Source organism: Callospermophilus lateralis, chromosome 14 (assembly GCF_048772815.1).
Source record: "Callospermophilus lateralis isolate mCalLat2 chromosome 14, mCalLat2.hap1, whole genome shotgun sequence".
NCBI classification, from domain to species: domain Eukaryota; kingdom Metazoa; phylum Chordata; class Mammalia; order Rodentia; family Sciuridae; genus Callospermophilus; species Callospermophilus lateralis.
This window is the reverse complement of record NC_135318.1, coordinates 25606785-25623740: the sequence shown is the minus strand read 5'-3', so window position 1 is coordinate 25623740 and position 16956 is coordinate 25606785. Positions and strand designations below refer to the sequence as shown.

Sequence of the window (16956 nt, the reverse complement as noted above, 5' to 3'; positions counted from 1 at the left end):
GAACTCAACTGTAAAGAGGCACTGTGTGAGACCTTCATAAGAAAACAGATTTTGATACCTTAGAAAACTTGGCAGGGAACCACCATTTGAGCCAGCTATCCCAAAGACTTAAAATCAGCATTCTATAGTGACGCAGCCCCATTAATGTTCATAGCAGCTCAATTCACAATAGCTAAACTGTGGAATCAACCTAGACGCCCTTCAATAGATGAATGGATAAAGAAACTGTGAGATAGATATATATATCTATCTCACAGTTTCATTATATATCATATATATATATATATATATATATATATATATATATATATAATGAAATATTACTCAGCATTAAAAGAGAATAAAATAAAATAAATAATAAAATTATGGCATTTTCAGGTAAATGGATGGAGTTGGAGAATATCATGCTAACTGAAATAAGCCAATCCCCCAAAAAACAAAGGCCAAATGTTCTCTCTGATAAGTGGATGCTGATCCATAAAGGGGGAATAGGGAGAGAATGAAAGAACTTTGGGCAAAGGGGAGGGAGCGTGGGGACAGGAAAGACGGTGGAATGAGATGGACATCATGAGATGTACCACAGGTACATGTATGGCTGCACATGGTATGATTCTACATCATGTACAACCAGAGAAATGAAAAGTTGTGTTCCATTTGTGTACAATGAATCAAAATGTTTTCTGCTGTTATGTATAACTAATTAGACCAAAAAACAGATCTTGATATATGAGCATAAGAAGCAAACACCAACATTTTTTCTTTCAACAAGTAATCCTCATATCCCCATTGTTTAAAATTCATTCTGGCTTTTCTTTCTTGCACCTGGGTATTGAACTTATGCCATACAAGCGCTCTGCCACTGAGTCATACCCCCAGCCCATTCAGACAATTTTTTGTTAGTATAAAACATCTAAAATATAGCAATATACATTCAGTAAAGCAATTTCCTCAATCTCCTTATAAATCTACTCAGTGTCTAACCTGAAATTCTAAGTTATGTCAATCATAGTAGAGAAATTTGTGAATTAGGATCAGGATATTTAAAATTTATTAAATCTAATTTTATGTTGAATGGAGTTTTGGGTAAGTCTGGAAAGTATGAGTGTGAACATTAAGATGGGTTCTTTTTCTTTTTCATCCTACTTATAGGTGATTTCTCAGAGTGGATATGAGAAGTAGAAGATAATAATAAAACAGAGTGGTGGGATAATGTTCTTTCCTTTTATTAGTCTCTGATACAAAGTAATTCTCAAACTGTCAAGTGTAAGTCATCCTATTGGCAAAGGGGGAATAATAAAGAATTTCTAGGTTCTTTAGTCTTTAAAACACAAAACACCATTGTAACAGTCCAATACTGTAAATGACAAACAGTGGTATTTAGCAAATATCTTTAGAGGAGACAACACCTACTGATTTCGAGTTTCTAGGCTCCAGCACCAGCGACAGTTTGTAGATATCATCTTCTGTGTGATAGAGGTCCAAAGAGAGCTACGAGAAAATTCCAAGGGAAAAATTAGTTATGTTGGGTCAGATTTCTTTATTTACACTGCTGAAATATTTTTCAAATTGAATGTTTAAATCCCATGTCCAATAATCTGAATTAATGTAGAACAATAAAAAGATGGCATGCAGAAGTGGGAAATAAAATTTTATAGAAAAGAAGTTGGTCCTGGTGTGGTTATTAGCACCAAACAAAACCATTGACCAGCTGAGTGCGGTGCGCACACTTGTAATCCCAACATCCCAGGAGGCTGATTGCAAGTTCAAAGCCAGCCTCAGCAAAAAGCAAGGCATTAAGCAACTCAGTGAGATCCCTGTCTCTAAATAAAATACAAAATAGGGCTGGGGATGTGTCTTAGTGGTGGAGTGCTCCTGAGTTCAATCTCTGGTACCAAAAAAAAAAAAAAAAGAAAGAAAAAGAAAAAAATTGACCAAATTCCACTGCAATTTTGATTGAGCAATTCCTAAGTGCTAAGCACTGGGCTAGACTTGAGGGATACCATAGTTGAGGTTTACAGGCTAGCGGCAGGGACAGGTGCATAGGATGAGACCTGGAGATGTAATTAATGCTGCTTTAGAGCTTTGATTAAAGAACCATGGAAACAGGGAAAAGTTAACCAGGTCCCTATTATTTTAGAGCACTGTGTTAAGTCCTGGTGATACAAAAAGGGATAAAATCATCTCCTTCCCTCAAAGGCCTGATGGTTTATTTTAATAAACAGGACCTGAAAGCAAAAAGACACGCTCATACCAGTGCATGCTAAATGTGAAATAAGTTGCCCCTGAGTGCTTACTGGACTCACAGTGGCAGCACAGTAAATATTTAAGAGGTTTTGTAGTCAGGTGGACCTGGGTCCAAACAGTGGCTTTAGAAACCAGTGCATGATATAAAGGAGGAAAGTGTGATGCACAGAAAGGACATTTTGATAGAGACATTAGTAACACAGTGGTGTCTTAGTTGGAAAAAAAAGAGTGTGCAGAGACAATTAACTCTGGGATATCTTTCCTCTTAGCTTCACAGTTAAAATAAATAAATAAATAAATTATATATATATATATATATATATATATATATATATATATATATATATATACATACACACACACACACACAGAGTAATGAGGTCTCTGTTAGGGACATATAGGGAGTGATGGTGTGGTCTGTGATCTTTAGGGAACAGCTTCTATTCAGCTGTGACAACCTGTCATCCTGAAATTTGATATCGGTTGCCAGATCTTCTTATTTGTCAAGAGAAGCAAAAAATCTGGAGTTTTATATGAAATAGTTAAACACAGCAACTAACAACAAATAATTTTTATAATTCCACGAGTCAAATAAAATCCATCTGCGGTGGGCACTTGACCAGCACATTGCAAATTCCTGGAACAGACAGCTCTGAGGGGCTCCATGCTTTGTGGAAGTAGGCAACACCTCTGTCTCTGCACCTCAGAACCCTCTGTCCCAGCTTGCAAGCTCACTCTGTGACATTTCCATAAATAAAGACAGAAAACCAAGAGATGCCTTCCTTCTGCATTCCTGGCTCTCAGGAGTTAATCTTGACTGTGGCGCATGTTCCTTTCCTCCCAACTTCTCCTCCGAGTCCTGGCATGGCTGGCACCAGCATCTGCTGATGAGGTGACAGCACTCCCAGGACATCCAATCAGAAATCCAAGTAAGCCACACACTAAATTGAGGTGAGGCTCTTGCAAAAGAAACAGAACCTCCTCGGGTGTTTTCCTAGGTCAGATGGACAGACAACACCCAGGGTGGAAAGGCTTCTGTCTTCTCCAGTGTTTGCTTTCTACTTGTTTGTGATGTGAAACTGAGCAAGTAATTACCCTTCTTGAGTTTTGGTCTCCTGATTTAGAAAATCATAAATAATAGCTCCCTCTCGGCACTGTGCTGGAGATTAAATGAACGAATGTGTCCAGGAGGGCTTGCTTACAAGTAGGTTTGGATTCCAGTCAATGAAGTAGCCAAATGCCATGGTGCTTTGCTTCCTACTTCCTCTTTTAGATCTCCTCTGGGTTTTAAGGACCTACCCAAAGAATGGTCTATTCTACTTTCCACACACCTATTTATCTATTGCAGAGCTGGGGATTTAATCCAGGGCCTCACACATGTCAGGCAAGCTTTCTACCTTGGAGCTACATCCCCAACTCCTATACACCTTTTAATAATGTGGGAAGTTTGTTAATAGGGTTTCAAGAATATTTACTGTAGTCTAACAGTGTGAATCTAGTTGTTTCTGACAAATGTTCTGATCCTGTCTCAGGTTGCTGCGTTTGCCTTTCAGCCAATCCTTTCAGCAAAGATGGTTGCTTATTCAGTGTTAATGTTAAGCTCTACACTGGCTGGAATGTTTATTGTACAAGAGAATACATTGGGTTATCAAACTACCTCCACTCATTATTTTTTTTAAATTTTTCTTAGTTATACATGGACACAATATCTTTATTTTGCTTATTTATTTTTATGTGGTGCTGAGGATCGAACCAGTGCCTCACATATACAAGGCAAGTGTTCTGCCACTGAGCCACAACCCCAGCCTCACTCATTATTTTTACAGCTCTTTTTTTTTTTTCAAATGAGACTGTAAAAATATTGGGGCTTTCCAGTTATTTGCATGTACCCAGAAGGGTAAAAGTAACTGATATGGCTAAAAATACTATGAAAAGAATTAGGCTGTTTCATAAATTATGAAACAGAAGCATTGGTTTTCAAAGCTCCTGATCACATGAATCAGGATCCCAAGGGGAAGCATCTTCTCTAGATCTCCCCTGAGAGCAGGAAATCTCCAAATCCCAATGGTTCAGGGGTATGGTTCTCCTTCTTCACATACTCCATGCTGTTTAAGGGGCCATGGACACAATGATAAAAAAATGATATAATCCCTGCCCTCATACATTTTCTCTAACTCTTTTATTATACATTCATGAAGACGGACAGAGAAAGGTACTATGTAGCTTTTTACAGATATGAAATAAGGAAAATTAGATGTTGCAATATGCCCACATCAGAGAACACATGTCCACCTGAGGCAAAGCTAGGATGCAGAAGTTTGCCATTGTAAGCCTTTTATGAATCTGTTTCTTCATTTATAAGAATGGAAGGGTGGTGGGATTGGCAGTACACTTACTGCCCTGCCATTTGCATCACAGGGTGCTTGTAAAAATTTACCATGGATCAAATGTATGATATGTCAAGATCACTGTACTACTGTCATGTGTAACTAATTAAAACAAATAAAAAAATTTAAAAAAGAAAAAAATTTACCAGGGAAATATATGTGAAAATCAATTATTACAGAAAGTCCAACCATTGATGGATGACTGTTCAGAGGAGGCATTTAACAATTAATTGCTGATTAACCTGAGAGTTCTCATTTTCTATCCTCCAGGATTTTCGATCATATATTGGTTCTCTCCCCTGAGGCCATGCTTAGGCAAAATCACTTCAGACAAAAACTTGACTTGGAGTCTTGGTGGAAAATTCATCAGCCCTTTCCATGTTGTGCTAGAAACATGCTCACGTGCACCTAACAAGCTGCAGTGACTGACTCTAATCTGATCTGGCTCTAATCTGCAAATATATATGTTGTTTTATAAAATGGCCATCGGGCTCTAGGGAATACATGATGAATCTCTTGGTCTTCATTTGAGGAACTTGACTTCTCAGGGGTGAAAAAGGCTGAGCATCTATTCCTGTGCATTGAACTTTCTCCTTTGTTGGGGGCAGAGGGGAAGGATCCTGGCTTTAAGCAGAAACTGGCTTGATTCTCCACCACTTGGATGTAGGACTGTGGAATCCTGGGGAGCCATGGGGCCAGTATAGCAGAAAGTGTTCCTTATTTTCAGGGCTCCACTGTTCCTTACATTGAGAAATTTAGAACCAGAAGAGGCCTCACAAATGAGCATAAAATCCTTATGAAAAAGCCAAAGTCAGGGCCAGTTATCAAGGAGCTAAAGCTAAGTAAATGCAGAGGCAGGAGCAAAAGCAAAACCTCCTATCTGGGATTTTGCAGGTACATATACTATGCAACATTGCATCTTAATAAAAGTGGCGCTTAGTGGCTTCTAAACCTTCCTTCAGTGCCCCTAAGGGTGGGAGGTGAGGCTCTGGAACCTTTTATTTTTTACTATTTTCCCCAAAAGGAATTACTTTGTAGTTTTTATTTCTGGAATTCAGGTTTTCTAATTTTTGCACTGAAATTTCATTCAAAAGTCTTCAATATTTCTCTAAATATCTGTTTTTTTAATTTTGTTGCTTGATGTATTTATAACTCAAATGAATTTCCCTACTCTCACAGCCTTAGATTGGGATGCCCAAGTGCAGGCATCTGCTCTATGAAGTTACACTCGACATCAAGGATACATCTTGGACACACACTTGAAACCGAAGCCACACACTGGGTCTGGTCTTCAGACATCACCTGTGCCTGTGGGTTTGCAGTCTGGTTGGGGCTGAAACTCTGGTCACTCATTCGTGGAAACAGATTTACATGGCAAATGATTAATAAATGCAGGTGCTTGGATTATTGTGGGTTGGGTTCTTTCTCCCCAGTAGAGAATGACCATGGGTTTATTGTTTATCACACAAACTCAGCCCCAATAGATTGGTGTTTCTCTGTGCTGGCAAGGGTACAGCTAACATTATCACCTACAATCAGGAGCCTGTAAACAATTACATGCTCTAGGAACACTTTGCGAGAAGTGTAGGAACTACATTCCTTTCCAATGCAGCAGAACTAGGGGATTTAGGTTGTCAAAGCATGAGAGGAGTTATTGGTTTCATTTTCCACAGCCATAAAAGGAATACATTTAATTCAGTATTGCAGCTAAATTTTGAATGCTATAGTGTGATAAGCCCAAACAGGGAAGTTGCACCTCCACTTTTTTAAGCAAGGGTAAGAGAATTCGTTATGCTTCTCCTCCCCACAAAGAAGAGCCAATGGAAAATGTTCTTTTGTACACATTGATTGTATCCAAAATTTCCAGAAGCTGGGACCAGCTAAATAAGCATGCCACAACTGCCAAAAGACATGATTGTTAGATGAACTCCTTTTGTCTGCTCTCATTACTCCTGAGGCATTTACTTCATTGATTGAGTTCCTAAATGCTCCAGGTACTATGAAAGGTGCTGGGGATGTGACATAAGACATGTAAACAGAAAACAATATAATGCAAAGCAATACCTTCCATAGATAAGGAGAATGTAAAAGTGCAAAAGCAATACATGTGACAGATGCCTCTCTGCTTTGGAGGGAAGCAGAGAATAATCTAGAAAGATGGAGGTTTGAAGTTGAACTAGTCATGTGGCTGGAGAGGGAAAAGACCCAAAAATGTACAAGAAGCAGAAGGTGGCATTTCATGATAGAAAGTATGAGTTCAATGTTTCTCAAAGGCTGGTGTGTGGGGAGAGGGTGACAATGCACAGGTTGCACTGATGGTCAGACAGCCCTGAAGGGCCTCAAAAGCCAGGCTGGGGACTACTTCCTGGCAGTTTGGGGATGGTGAATAAGGGAGGGTCTGGGATCACAGAGGAGGTTCTTGAACTCAGGCTCCATCTAAGCAGTGCAGCTAATAAAGAGAAGTGGAGGATTTGAGGATGTGCAGATGGAAGTGGATAGTGAACAAGTATGCCCAAGGAGAGTGAGAGGCTGAGATGCCTCTGGAGGGAGCTCTCTAGGAACTCCCATTTCTGTATGGGAAGGGACTGAGCCCCTCCCGACAAAGGAAGTTTATTTGCCCCAAGATTATAGACTCAAGTTGTGTGTATGGGGTTCCTTTTTCCTCATCCATTGAGATTTTTTCTCATCTATTAACCCCTAAATCCATTTTCCCCCAAAATGTATTTCTAGCAAACATCTTCCTATGTTCCCTGGAAAGTGAAGGGCAGAAGGGTTATTTAGCACAAACTCAACCACCTCCCAACCCGGGCACTCACGGTGAGCAAGTTGATCAAATCCATGTTGGGTTCTAAGTGGTGAGAGGCATTCTGCAGGGAGACCAGTTCACTCAGGGTAACGGACAGCTGGTGCATTTTCACAATATTCACTTTGTTCTCCTCCATCCAGTCTGGGAAAATGACATGGACCGCTATCAAGTCTTTCAAGTGTACTCCAAGGATGGGAATTTTGAAGCCATCACAGTCTGCAAAGGCCTTTCGGTAATTGCAGTAATTGCCGTTGGAGGAGACCAACTCTGTCATTTCATTCCAGTTCTGAAAACAGATGGAAAAAGCAGAATTGTCAAACATCCTCCTTTTCTGCTCACCTCCAGGCCCTGCAATGGTGGCTAGGAAATTCCTCAGTTGCACCAATATTGATACAGGGAAATATTAACCAGGAAAAAGAAAGCTAGAAAAACGTCCTAAGCCTGCCATGAATTGGACAGATACTCCAATAGCTTGTATGTCTGCCTACCGACTTGGGATGGTGGGATGTTAAACGGCATCAAGTATACTTAGTATTTTGTGATTTGTGATATTACAGTCCAAATATTCAAGCTTGAAGCATATTAAAAATTTCCTAGTTGTTCCAAGAAAGTTACATTCCAGGTAACTTGAAGGTTAATCTGGGACAGTATGGGGCAGGAAAAGTCACACTACAATGTAAGACAGCTGTGGTTTCAGACTCTACACTAAATAGAAGGGTGATCTCAAACAAGTCACTTCACTTTTTTTTGGGTGGGATGTCTTAGTTTCCTTTTTTGTAAGGAAAAGGAGTTCAAATAAATAACTCAAAATCAAGCTGGTAATTTAAAGCTTCTATGAGTCTATCAAATTCTTATTGTTTAAAACATTTAAAATTTCTTTTGTTTTTTATTCAAAATTTAGTACAAAGCTAAAAGACAATAAAACATATAAGTAGTTCCATTATGCTTGGAATAAGTCTAGAGTTTGAGGTCAAACAGTGGTACTTCTGTGGCTTGCTTCCTCTTGTTTATATGAATAACTCATTGTCAGTTGCTTAACAGCAACCAGACCTTCCTAATAGATCCCAATTTTGATCAGACTTCTCTTTCCCAAAGCAGTCCATGTGCTTCAACACAGAGCTGTTTCTACCCCCAGGACCAATAACGGGTTCTGATTTAACATCATAATAATTCCTTCCTCTGGTCTGTGATTAGTTCAGGAACACGGGATTAAGCCAATCTCTGGCAACTGTTATTGATCCAATGTACACGTATGATTTGAGATGGACCAATCTGTCAAAAAGGAGGTCTTTGAATACCTTGGGGGCAGAGTTGGAGAAATCTTGTGTATCTGTAACTTTTATGAACAAGGGAGTATAATTTTCCTGTTGCTACATACAACCCATTCAGAAGGGAAGCCAGTTCAATAGGCAAACAAAAAATTTTTTTCAAACTTACAAAACCCTGACACTCAGAGGAAGGCAGAAGAACAAAACCAGGTCTTGATCAGACCATACCTAAAGTCTGCTTTACCCATTGTTTGTCCTATTATTATTTTTTAAATATATTTTTAGTTGTAGACAGACACAATACCTTTATTTAATTTATTTATTTTTACATGGTGCTGGGGATCGAACCCGAGCTTCACACAGGCGAATGCTCTACCGCTGAGCCACAACCCCAGCCCGTGTCTTATTATTTAATCAATGCATAGTTTTCCTTTTCTTTTTACATTTATAGATGAAATTGTTCTTATAAGAATAAAAGGATTCTTTTTGCCCATTAAGGGAAAAAAAGCTACTAATATGATCTAAAAATAAACATGGCAGAAAAATTCAGTTTAGGAAATGTTTCTTCCAAGGATATATATTTTGTTCCTGACAACTCAGTTGTAAATCTGAGTATTTCTGTACCAGGCATTTGTCTTCTCCTTCCTTTTTCTCTTCCACTATGCTGAACGCAGGATTATGAATAGAGCAGGTGTTCAGTGATTTTATTTCAGGATGGCGGGATAGCAACTATTTCTGTCTCATTTCATCTAGTACCCACTATGCGTATCACAATGCTTATCACAGAGAAAGCACCGAAGAAATATTTGTTTAATATTGACAACTATAACATATTAATCACATCTCAAAGAACTCTTATTGTAACACCACCACCTCCAACCTGTTTTTCCAGATGGAGTCATAGGTGTGGCTATGCCCTTTCACTTGTCCCCTATGCGTAACCTACCATTGGTTGAAGAGGAAGATTTTCCATTCTGAGTGACCTTTGATAGCAGTGTACTGTACCTAAACAACTCGCACATTTCACATGGAGTTCAGATCAGAATTCACCATACCTTTGTAACTTCCGAAGAGAGATGAGAGTGGGTCTCTTTGAGGCGTGAAATGGAACTATGACTGAGACCTCCCACCACTGCCATCAGAGTGTTGAAGTTTTTGAGCTGAAGAAGCTTCTGCAATTAAAAAAAAAATCAATCATCAATACTTTTGTAAGGATTTTTAAATTATTCTGAACTTTCTGAACTACTGGTGAGTGCATGCACAATTTTAACAATAAAAACCTAGGAAATAATAACATCTATTTAAAACAAAACACAAATAGAATCCTTTAGAAAAGTGTCAATCATTTCACACACACACACACACACACACACAAAAACAGCTTCATAAATTGCTTCTAAATATTGCTTTTTATTTTGTTTTTGTTTCTTTTGTACTGGGGATTGAACCCCGGGGAGCTCTACCACTGAGCTATATACCCAACCCTTTTTAATTTCCATTTTGAAGTGGATTCTCACTAAGTTGCCCAGTCTGACTTCAAACTTTTGATCCTCCTGCCTCAGTCTTCTGAGTGGGATTGCAGGTGTGTGCCACTGTGCCCAACTAGTATTGCTTTTTTAAAAAAATTGTAGGTGGACACAATACTTCCATTTTATTTTTATGAGGTGCTGAGGATCAAACCCAGTGCTTCACGCATGTGTCAAGCGAGTGCTCTACCTCTGAGACACAGCCCCAACCCAGTATTGCTTTTTAAAAAAATCTTCTTACATGAGAGAAGTATGCTTTCTTTCATCAGATATCTCTGAGTAGCTTAATTGTTCAATGCCCTTATAATATGAACACTGAATTTCCTCAATGACTTTCTCAATAGAGTGAACAATCGTCTAGAATCTAAGTACTCCAGCAGGATTATTGGACATACCTTTGCAACATTGATAAACTTTGTGATGACTTCTGCTCTTTGCTGGGGGGTTGGTTTGCTAAGAACCATCAACTGGACCCACTTAGATATTCCATTAAATAAAGCAATAGATCTCTCCAAGGTTGGATTATTCTCCAGGCAGCCATGGATGACATAACTTTGGTAATCAGTGAACTATAATAAAAGAAGATTTGGAGATTTTGAAGTACTAAGATTTTGAAGTATAAAGAAGCTTTTGCAAAATTGGAAATTTTGAATATTGCATAGAAGGTCTAAGATATTTTTTCCATAACATCATAATGGTTTCTTTCATTTCACATTTAGAATGGCATCCTATAAGTTTGAATATATCTGTACCTTTAACAGGTTATTTTGCTGTATTTCAAACCCCATTCCCATACACACTCAAACACTTTACTACACATCACATGCTTGTGGGGTAGGGCAAAGGAGGGGACACGACTCAAAGTCATATTCCAGAAAGTCCCTATTTACTAAATCATAAGATCTAAACTGGGTCATTTGCCAATAGTCTGGTTCCTGGGAACATCCAAGACATACATGATCAGTATCTCTATAGGAAGAAATGAAGAAACTCCATTTTTTAACACACTACCAATAAGTCCAATGATCAAGCAAGTTTAAGATCCAATGGTATGCAGAAAAGAACAGGAAATGGCCATAAATATATCAGAATCACTTTGTAAAGTTGTTTCAAGAAAAAGTGAGAGAAAAAGAAAACATATCAATTGAAATAAGGCAGCTTTTTAGTAAAATAGACATATACCCAGAAGGTTAGCATGGATGTCATTAAATATGTATGAGCCTTCTACCATAAAAACAGTGCAAAGGATCTCCTCCCATGGCCTGCCTGCGGGGAATCATATTTCTCTCTGGATTACTTGGTGAAAAAAAAAAATCAGTCTTTTGGAAATTGATGTTTACAATCAAGATGGTCTTCTTGCAAGAAATAATGTAATTCACTCCCTGGGTCCTTGAAAAAGGAGGAGGGGTGGCTTCCCCAGAACCTGATGCTCTATCAGCAAAGCACCTGGCTGATTGTGAACCAGTGTGGAAATATTATCAGAGACTGCATGGAGAAGGCAGAGAAGAAGAGACCACAGAAAGAAAGGAGGAAGAAAAGAGGAGAAAGGAAGCCCTAACAAGATGCATAGGAAAGAAAAGTGTAATTAAGAATCTTCAACTCTGGGAAAGAAGCAGGTTGATATTGAGATTCTCTTCAAAACCTACAAATCCTATTTTTACTCTATACCCTTAATTAGGCATTCATAAAAATCCCAACCTAAATATTCCCCCCCCAAAAAAAATGACAGTCCTAACAAAATGCAAATACTTGAGAGAAGTCAGTGGCGCTAAATAGACCTCAAATGGTTAAATCTCCACAGTATTTAGAAAAATCACACTTTAATCCTGTGAAAGGAGACATTGAAAATAGCGACAGAAATACAGCTCCTGAGCCATAAAATAAAGACAGGATAATATTTATCTTCGGCTAAAAGGGATTGTTCCTGTGAATTAAGGGCACTTTTCCAGCACAGCACAGTGACAGAAGCTGCCAACACTTTAGAATATGAAAATTCAGCTCTTGGGAAAGTTGGCATGGTGGTTATTATCCTTGGAAGAATAAATGTCAAGTTCCTTACTGAGATCCTTCTAAAAGATTTATGCTCCAGAAAAGTGAGGTGCTCGGCCAATTCAACGGGCTCCAGATGGTCAAACAGCAGACAGGCTTTTCCCTTCTTGGATACTTTTTTCCTCTGTGTGACTCTTCTCATCCAGTCATAGGAAGGACTATAAAAGAAGAGCGAGCCTGGTCAATGTGCTGAAAACCTGCTTCACTCAATGGAAGTTATTAACCTACTGACTGTAACTCTTGGCCTGCGTCCAGGAGCTTGTGCAAAATATACGCCCTGTCCCTCGTATTTAAAGAGAAAACCACTGACCCCTTGCCAATAGAACATAAACTTTGACTTGTTTTTCCAGACAGCCTAAGTTTGCACTGATCCATCCAGAATCTCTTACTCGGTTTTCCTTGTGACCAAGCAAAATCTGAGTCATAAAAGAGAGGTCTATACATTTGGAAGTTTATCAGCATATAGATAGATGGTGATTCAAGACACATGGAAACTACCAGAAGCTATGGGTTCTCACATTTTGGTATAATATAAATAATCTGAAAAACTTGTTACAAAGATAGAGGCCTGGACCTCACAGCCAGAGAGTCTAACTTACTAGGAATGAGCCCGAATAATATGTATTTTAAACAAATATCCCTCATGATTCCTGGATCATTCATTCACTGTGAATCTCTCTTTAAGGAATATTTCAGGTAACGGAGAATATAGTCTAAATGCCTAAGACACAGTAGCATGCATTTGCAAGATACTTAGGGATCATCAACTAGTTTTCCCTGTGCAAAGTTAGCTGGTCAATACGAAACAAGCCTAGTTAGCACCGAGTTCCTAATAATTGACCCAAGTAGTTCATGGCACAACTATGATCGACATTAATATAACCTCAGGCCAACCTCAGAATCAGTGTGGTATAGAGCTTCTCCAATTTGAATGTGCCTACGAGTCACTGGGGATCTTAGCAGATTCCAATTCAGCAGTTTTAGGACGGGGCCCAAGATTCTGTGTTTCTCATAAGCTCCCAGGCAATACTGATACTGCTGATCTGAAGGGGGCACTTTTGAATAGACAGGACACCAAAGACATTTACTAGATTCAGATTCAGTAACTGAGTACTGAACATCTATTTTGTGCCAAATGCTTTCACACACTATCTCATCTACTTTTTGGATGCTTATAACAATCCCACAAGAAAAGACACTACCCCATTTTACAAATAAATTTCAGCTTAGGGAAATAAGTTGTGTCCAGTACATCTGTGTTCACCACAGTAAGGCTGTCCTCACAGAAGCAAACCTTAATTCTGGGACCACATGGATCCAAGTCAAGTGAACTTGATCACTACTCCCTCCCCAAAGTGTGGTGCATTTAGCAAGGGGGAAAGACGCTCCAGCTGTTCTTACATGCTGGATATGTCGATGAGGCTGACGTGTTTTTCATATCCTAGTTGACTGGCTACTTCTCGGAACTCTTCAGTCATACGAATCAAACCAAGATCCAAATTAAACTCTGCAGGAAACTTCAGAATCCAGTACCTGAAAGGCATAAAATTATTTTTCTAGCTGGAAGATTTCAAATTGGGCCTCTATGGAAGTTATTGTACCATTTTCCTATGCTTCCGACAGAATCCAGGACCATACTCCCACTTAGCCATCTTCTATCCCCAGTCATCAGGCTGAGTCTTTCTGCACCCTCCTTCAATCAAGAACCAAGGTCTTCCATGCTAACCCTGAGCCTTTTTCCAACTATGAAACCACAACTGAAGGGAAACCCTTCCCCTGCTTCACAGCACGCAGGTGAAATAGGTGTGCCTGAGTGAGTAGAAAGAATTGCATTTGCTCCAAGACTGGTTTTATTTCCTAACTATATCTACTATTATCTAAGCACTAGTCCACGAGGTCAATTCTACCCCCCAGAACAGAGAAAGGCCAATTCTAACAATGTCAGTCCAAGGGAGACCTGAATACATTCTATTGTCACCCTGGGTCTCTACTGCTTAGAGAAAAGGAAATTGTTAACAATTATAAGAAATTAAATTTGTAAGCATCTTTACCTCATGAAGTAGCAGATCTTTAATCGAAACTCATCGCAGCTTTCTCCACTGGCATGACGATACGTAAGCTAGTTAAAGAAAAAGTCCTCGCACCTTGATTTCTTTGCATACGCCTACAGTTGTTTCATCAGTTGATATGAATTCTTAACAAGAAGGAGAGCTGGCTGTGGTGGCATATACCTGTAATCCCAGCAGCTCAGGAGGCTGAGGCAGGAGGATCACAAGTTCAAAGCCACCTCAGCAAACTTAGCAAGGCCCTAAGCAACTCAGTGAGCCCTGCCTGTCTCAAAATAAAATGTTAAAAAAAGGGTCAGGGATGTGACTCGGTGGTTAAGTATCGCTAGGTTCAATCCCTGGTACCCAAAAAAAAAAAACAAAACATGAAAGCACATAACAACAAGGGGGACACTTGGATTAGGTTGGGCATCCCTAATCCAAAAGTTTGAAATCGAAAATGGTCCAGATTCTGAAACTTTTTGAGCACTGACAATGCTATAAGTATAAAATGCCACACTTGACCTTATGTGAGGGGTCACAGTCAAAATGCAGGTTTATTAAAAATATCATATAAAATTATTTTCAAGTTATATGCATAAGGAGTATAGGAAGCATGTATGAATTTTGAGTTTTAACTTGGGTCCCATCCTTAAGACATCTCATATGTGCATGCAAATATTGTAAAAATCCAAAATGTGAAGTATTCTTGTCATAAGCATTTTGGATAAATGATACTCAACTTGTATATAGACACTCAAATGAGGAAAGAAACAGGCTGTGACCACTTCAACACTGAATAATTAAAACTTGATTTGTTAATGCTCTGGGGAATTTTTTTGGTCTGGAGGGGAAATCACTTATAAAATTACTTTTACCTGCCTAAGGATTTACCAATTAATAACTGCCAACTATATTACAAATGCACTGCCAGTATACATAATTAAAATTGGTAGTACATAGAAGCTTTATCTTTACAAAAAGATTTTTTTATTTGATTTAGTGCCTTACATAAGCATTCTACTTTCTTTAATGTTTGAAAATGTAGTTTTCAGGTGTGATAGTATGCAAATTGTGTTATTTATTCTTAAGTCTATTTTTTTTTTTTTTTAGTACTAGGGATTGGACCCAGGGGCACTCTACCACTGAGCTTTACCCCAAGCCCTTCTTTATTTTTTTATATTGAGATAGGGTCTTGCTAAGCTTCTGAGGCTGGCCTCAAACTTGTAATCCTCCTGCCTTGGTCTCTCAAGTCACTGGATTACAGCATGTATACCACACCAAACTTGGTACTCTTTTAAAAAATATATTTATTAAGCTCCTATTGTATGAAAGGCACAATGGATATGGAGTAGCAAGGAATCTAATGGAAGGAAAATTTAAAGAAATGTTGAACACTGCCCGTGATTCAACTTTTATTCAATGTGAATTTCCCCCATATTAGATTTTAATAAGCTAAAATATCTTTCTTTCTTTTTTTTCTCCTTCTCCTTTTTCTTTTCCTGGTACTGGGGATTGAACTCAGCGTGCTTTTCCACTGAGCTACATCCCCAACCCTTTTATTTCTCATTGTGAGACAAAGTCTCACTAAGTTGCCCAGGCTGGCCTTGAACTTGTGATCCTCCTGCCTCAGTCCCCTGAGTTACTTACTCCCTTTTTATTTGAGTTTCATATAGTAGTGGCCATACTAAGGGTACAAATGTTTTTTGTGAGCATGTTCTTTGGACAATATTGGCATCATGAGGAGGGTGGGCCTGGGTGAAGTCAATTCCCTTCATCTTTCCCTGTTTCTTACTCTTCAACAAGGGGCCCCATGGAACCCTTGGACCATTGGAGATTAGGATCTTGCTCACTTCCAAGGACCACGGTTCATGTAAAGTCTCCTTATCCTCCTAATATCCCCTTCTGCTCTGAGGTTGTGGGAGGGTGTAGAGAATGAATAGAAGGCAGAGAGACTTGAGCTGAGCAGAAGGCACCCCACTAGGCCCTCACAGCCTTGGCAACCCCTAATAACACTCAACAGATCCTCTCCCCCTCAGACTTCCCATGCCCAGTAGGGTTTCTACCTGCAAGGTCTCCTGGGCTTGAAGAAGGAGGGACTGCAGGAACCACATTATAAACCACATAATAAGCGTTAGATCTCAGGGAACAAAACCTCCTCCTAAATGTGAGACTCTGCATCATCAGTCATTTGGTTTTCAATCACGTTTCAGGACTGCATTACCTACAGAAGTGGTGGGCCGCTAAAAGCTTGCATTACAGAATGGGACTTCCAACTATGTGGATTTTTCTTTTTTTTTTCAGTGCTGCGGATCAAACCTAGGGCTTTGAGCATGCTAGGCAAGCACTCTCTACCACTGAGCAAAATCCCAGCCCTATTTGGATATTTTTATTTTTATGTGAAAGAAAATCCAAAATTAGCATCAATCGATACATTACAATGAATGTGCTAGAATGTTCATTGTGTCTTGACAGCAAGAGAAGATGTGAAAACCAAGTTGATGTTTGGGCCTGAACCAGAGCCCACTATTTCGGCTAGCATCTCTGTATGTCTCAGCTATGTCCTCTATGCCCATTATTTTCCCATTGTAGAAAGAATAAATTAGGTCTTGAATCAGTGCTGAATATCCT

The 16956-nt window shown here is 39.1% G+C and overlaps 1 protein-coding gene across 4 annotated transcripts in view; it reads right to left on the bottom strand.

Moving 5' to 3' along the window:
- Window positions 1-16956, bottom strand: part of Rasgrp3 (RAS guanyl releasing protein 3) — a 102782-nt gene that overhangs the window by 21677 nt on the left and 64149 nt on the right. For all 4 annotated transcript variants that reach the window (XM_076834011.2, XM_076834010.2, XM_076834013.2 and 1 more), the window contains exons 5-11: window positions 14332-14394; window positions 13682-13813; window positions 12291-12438; window positions 10627-10800; window positions 9761-9877; window positions 7448-7723; window positions 1411-1488 (exon numbers count right to left, since the gene is read on the bottom strand). In XM_076834011.2, coding sequence (XP_076690126.2) covers window positions 1411-1488; window positions 7448-7723; window positions 9761-9877; window positions 10627-10800; window positions 12291-12438; window positions 13682-13813; window positions 14332-14394 — 988 coding nt within the window. The remainder of the gene's footprint in view (window positions 1-1410; window positions 1489-7447; window positions 7724-9760; window positions 9878-10626; window positions 10801-12290; window positions 12439-13681; window positions 13814-14331; window positions 14395-16956) is intronic.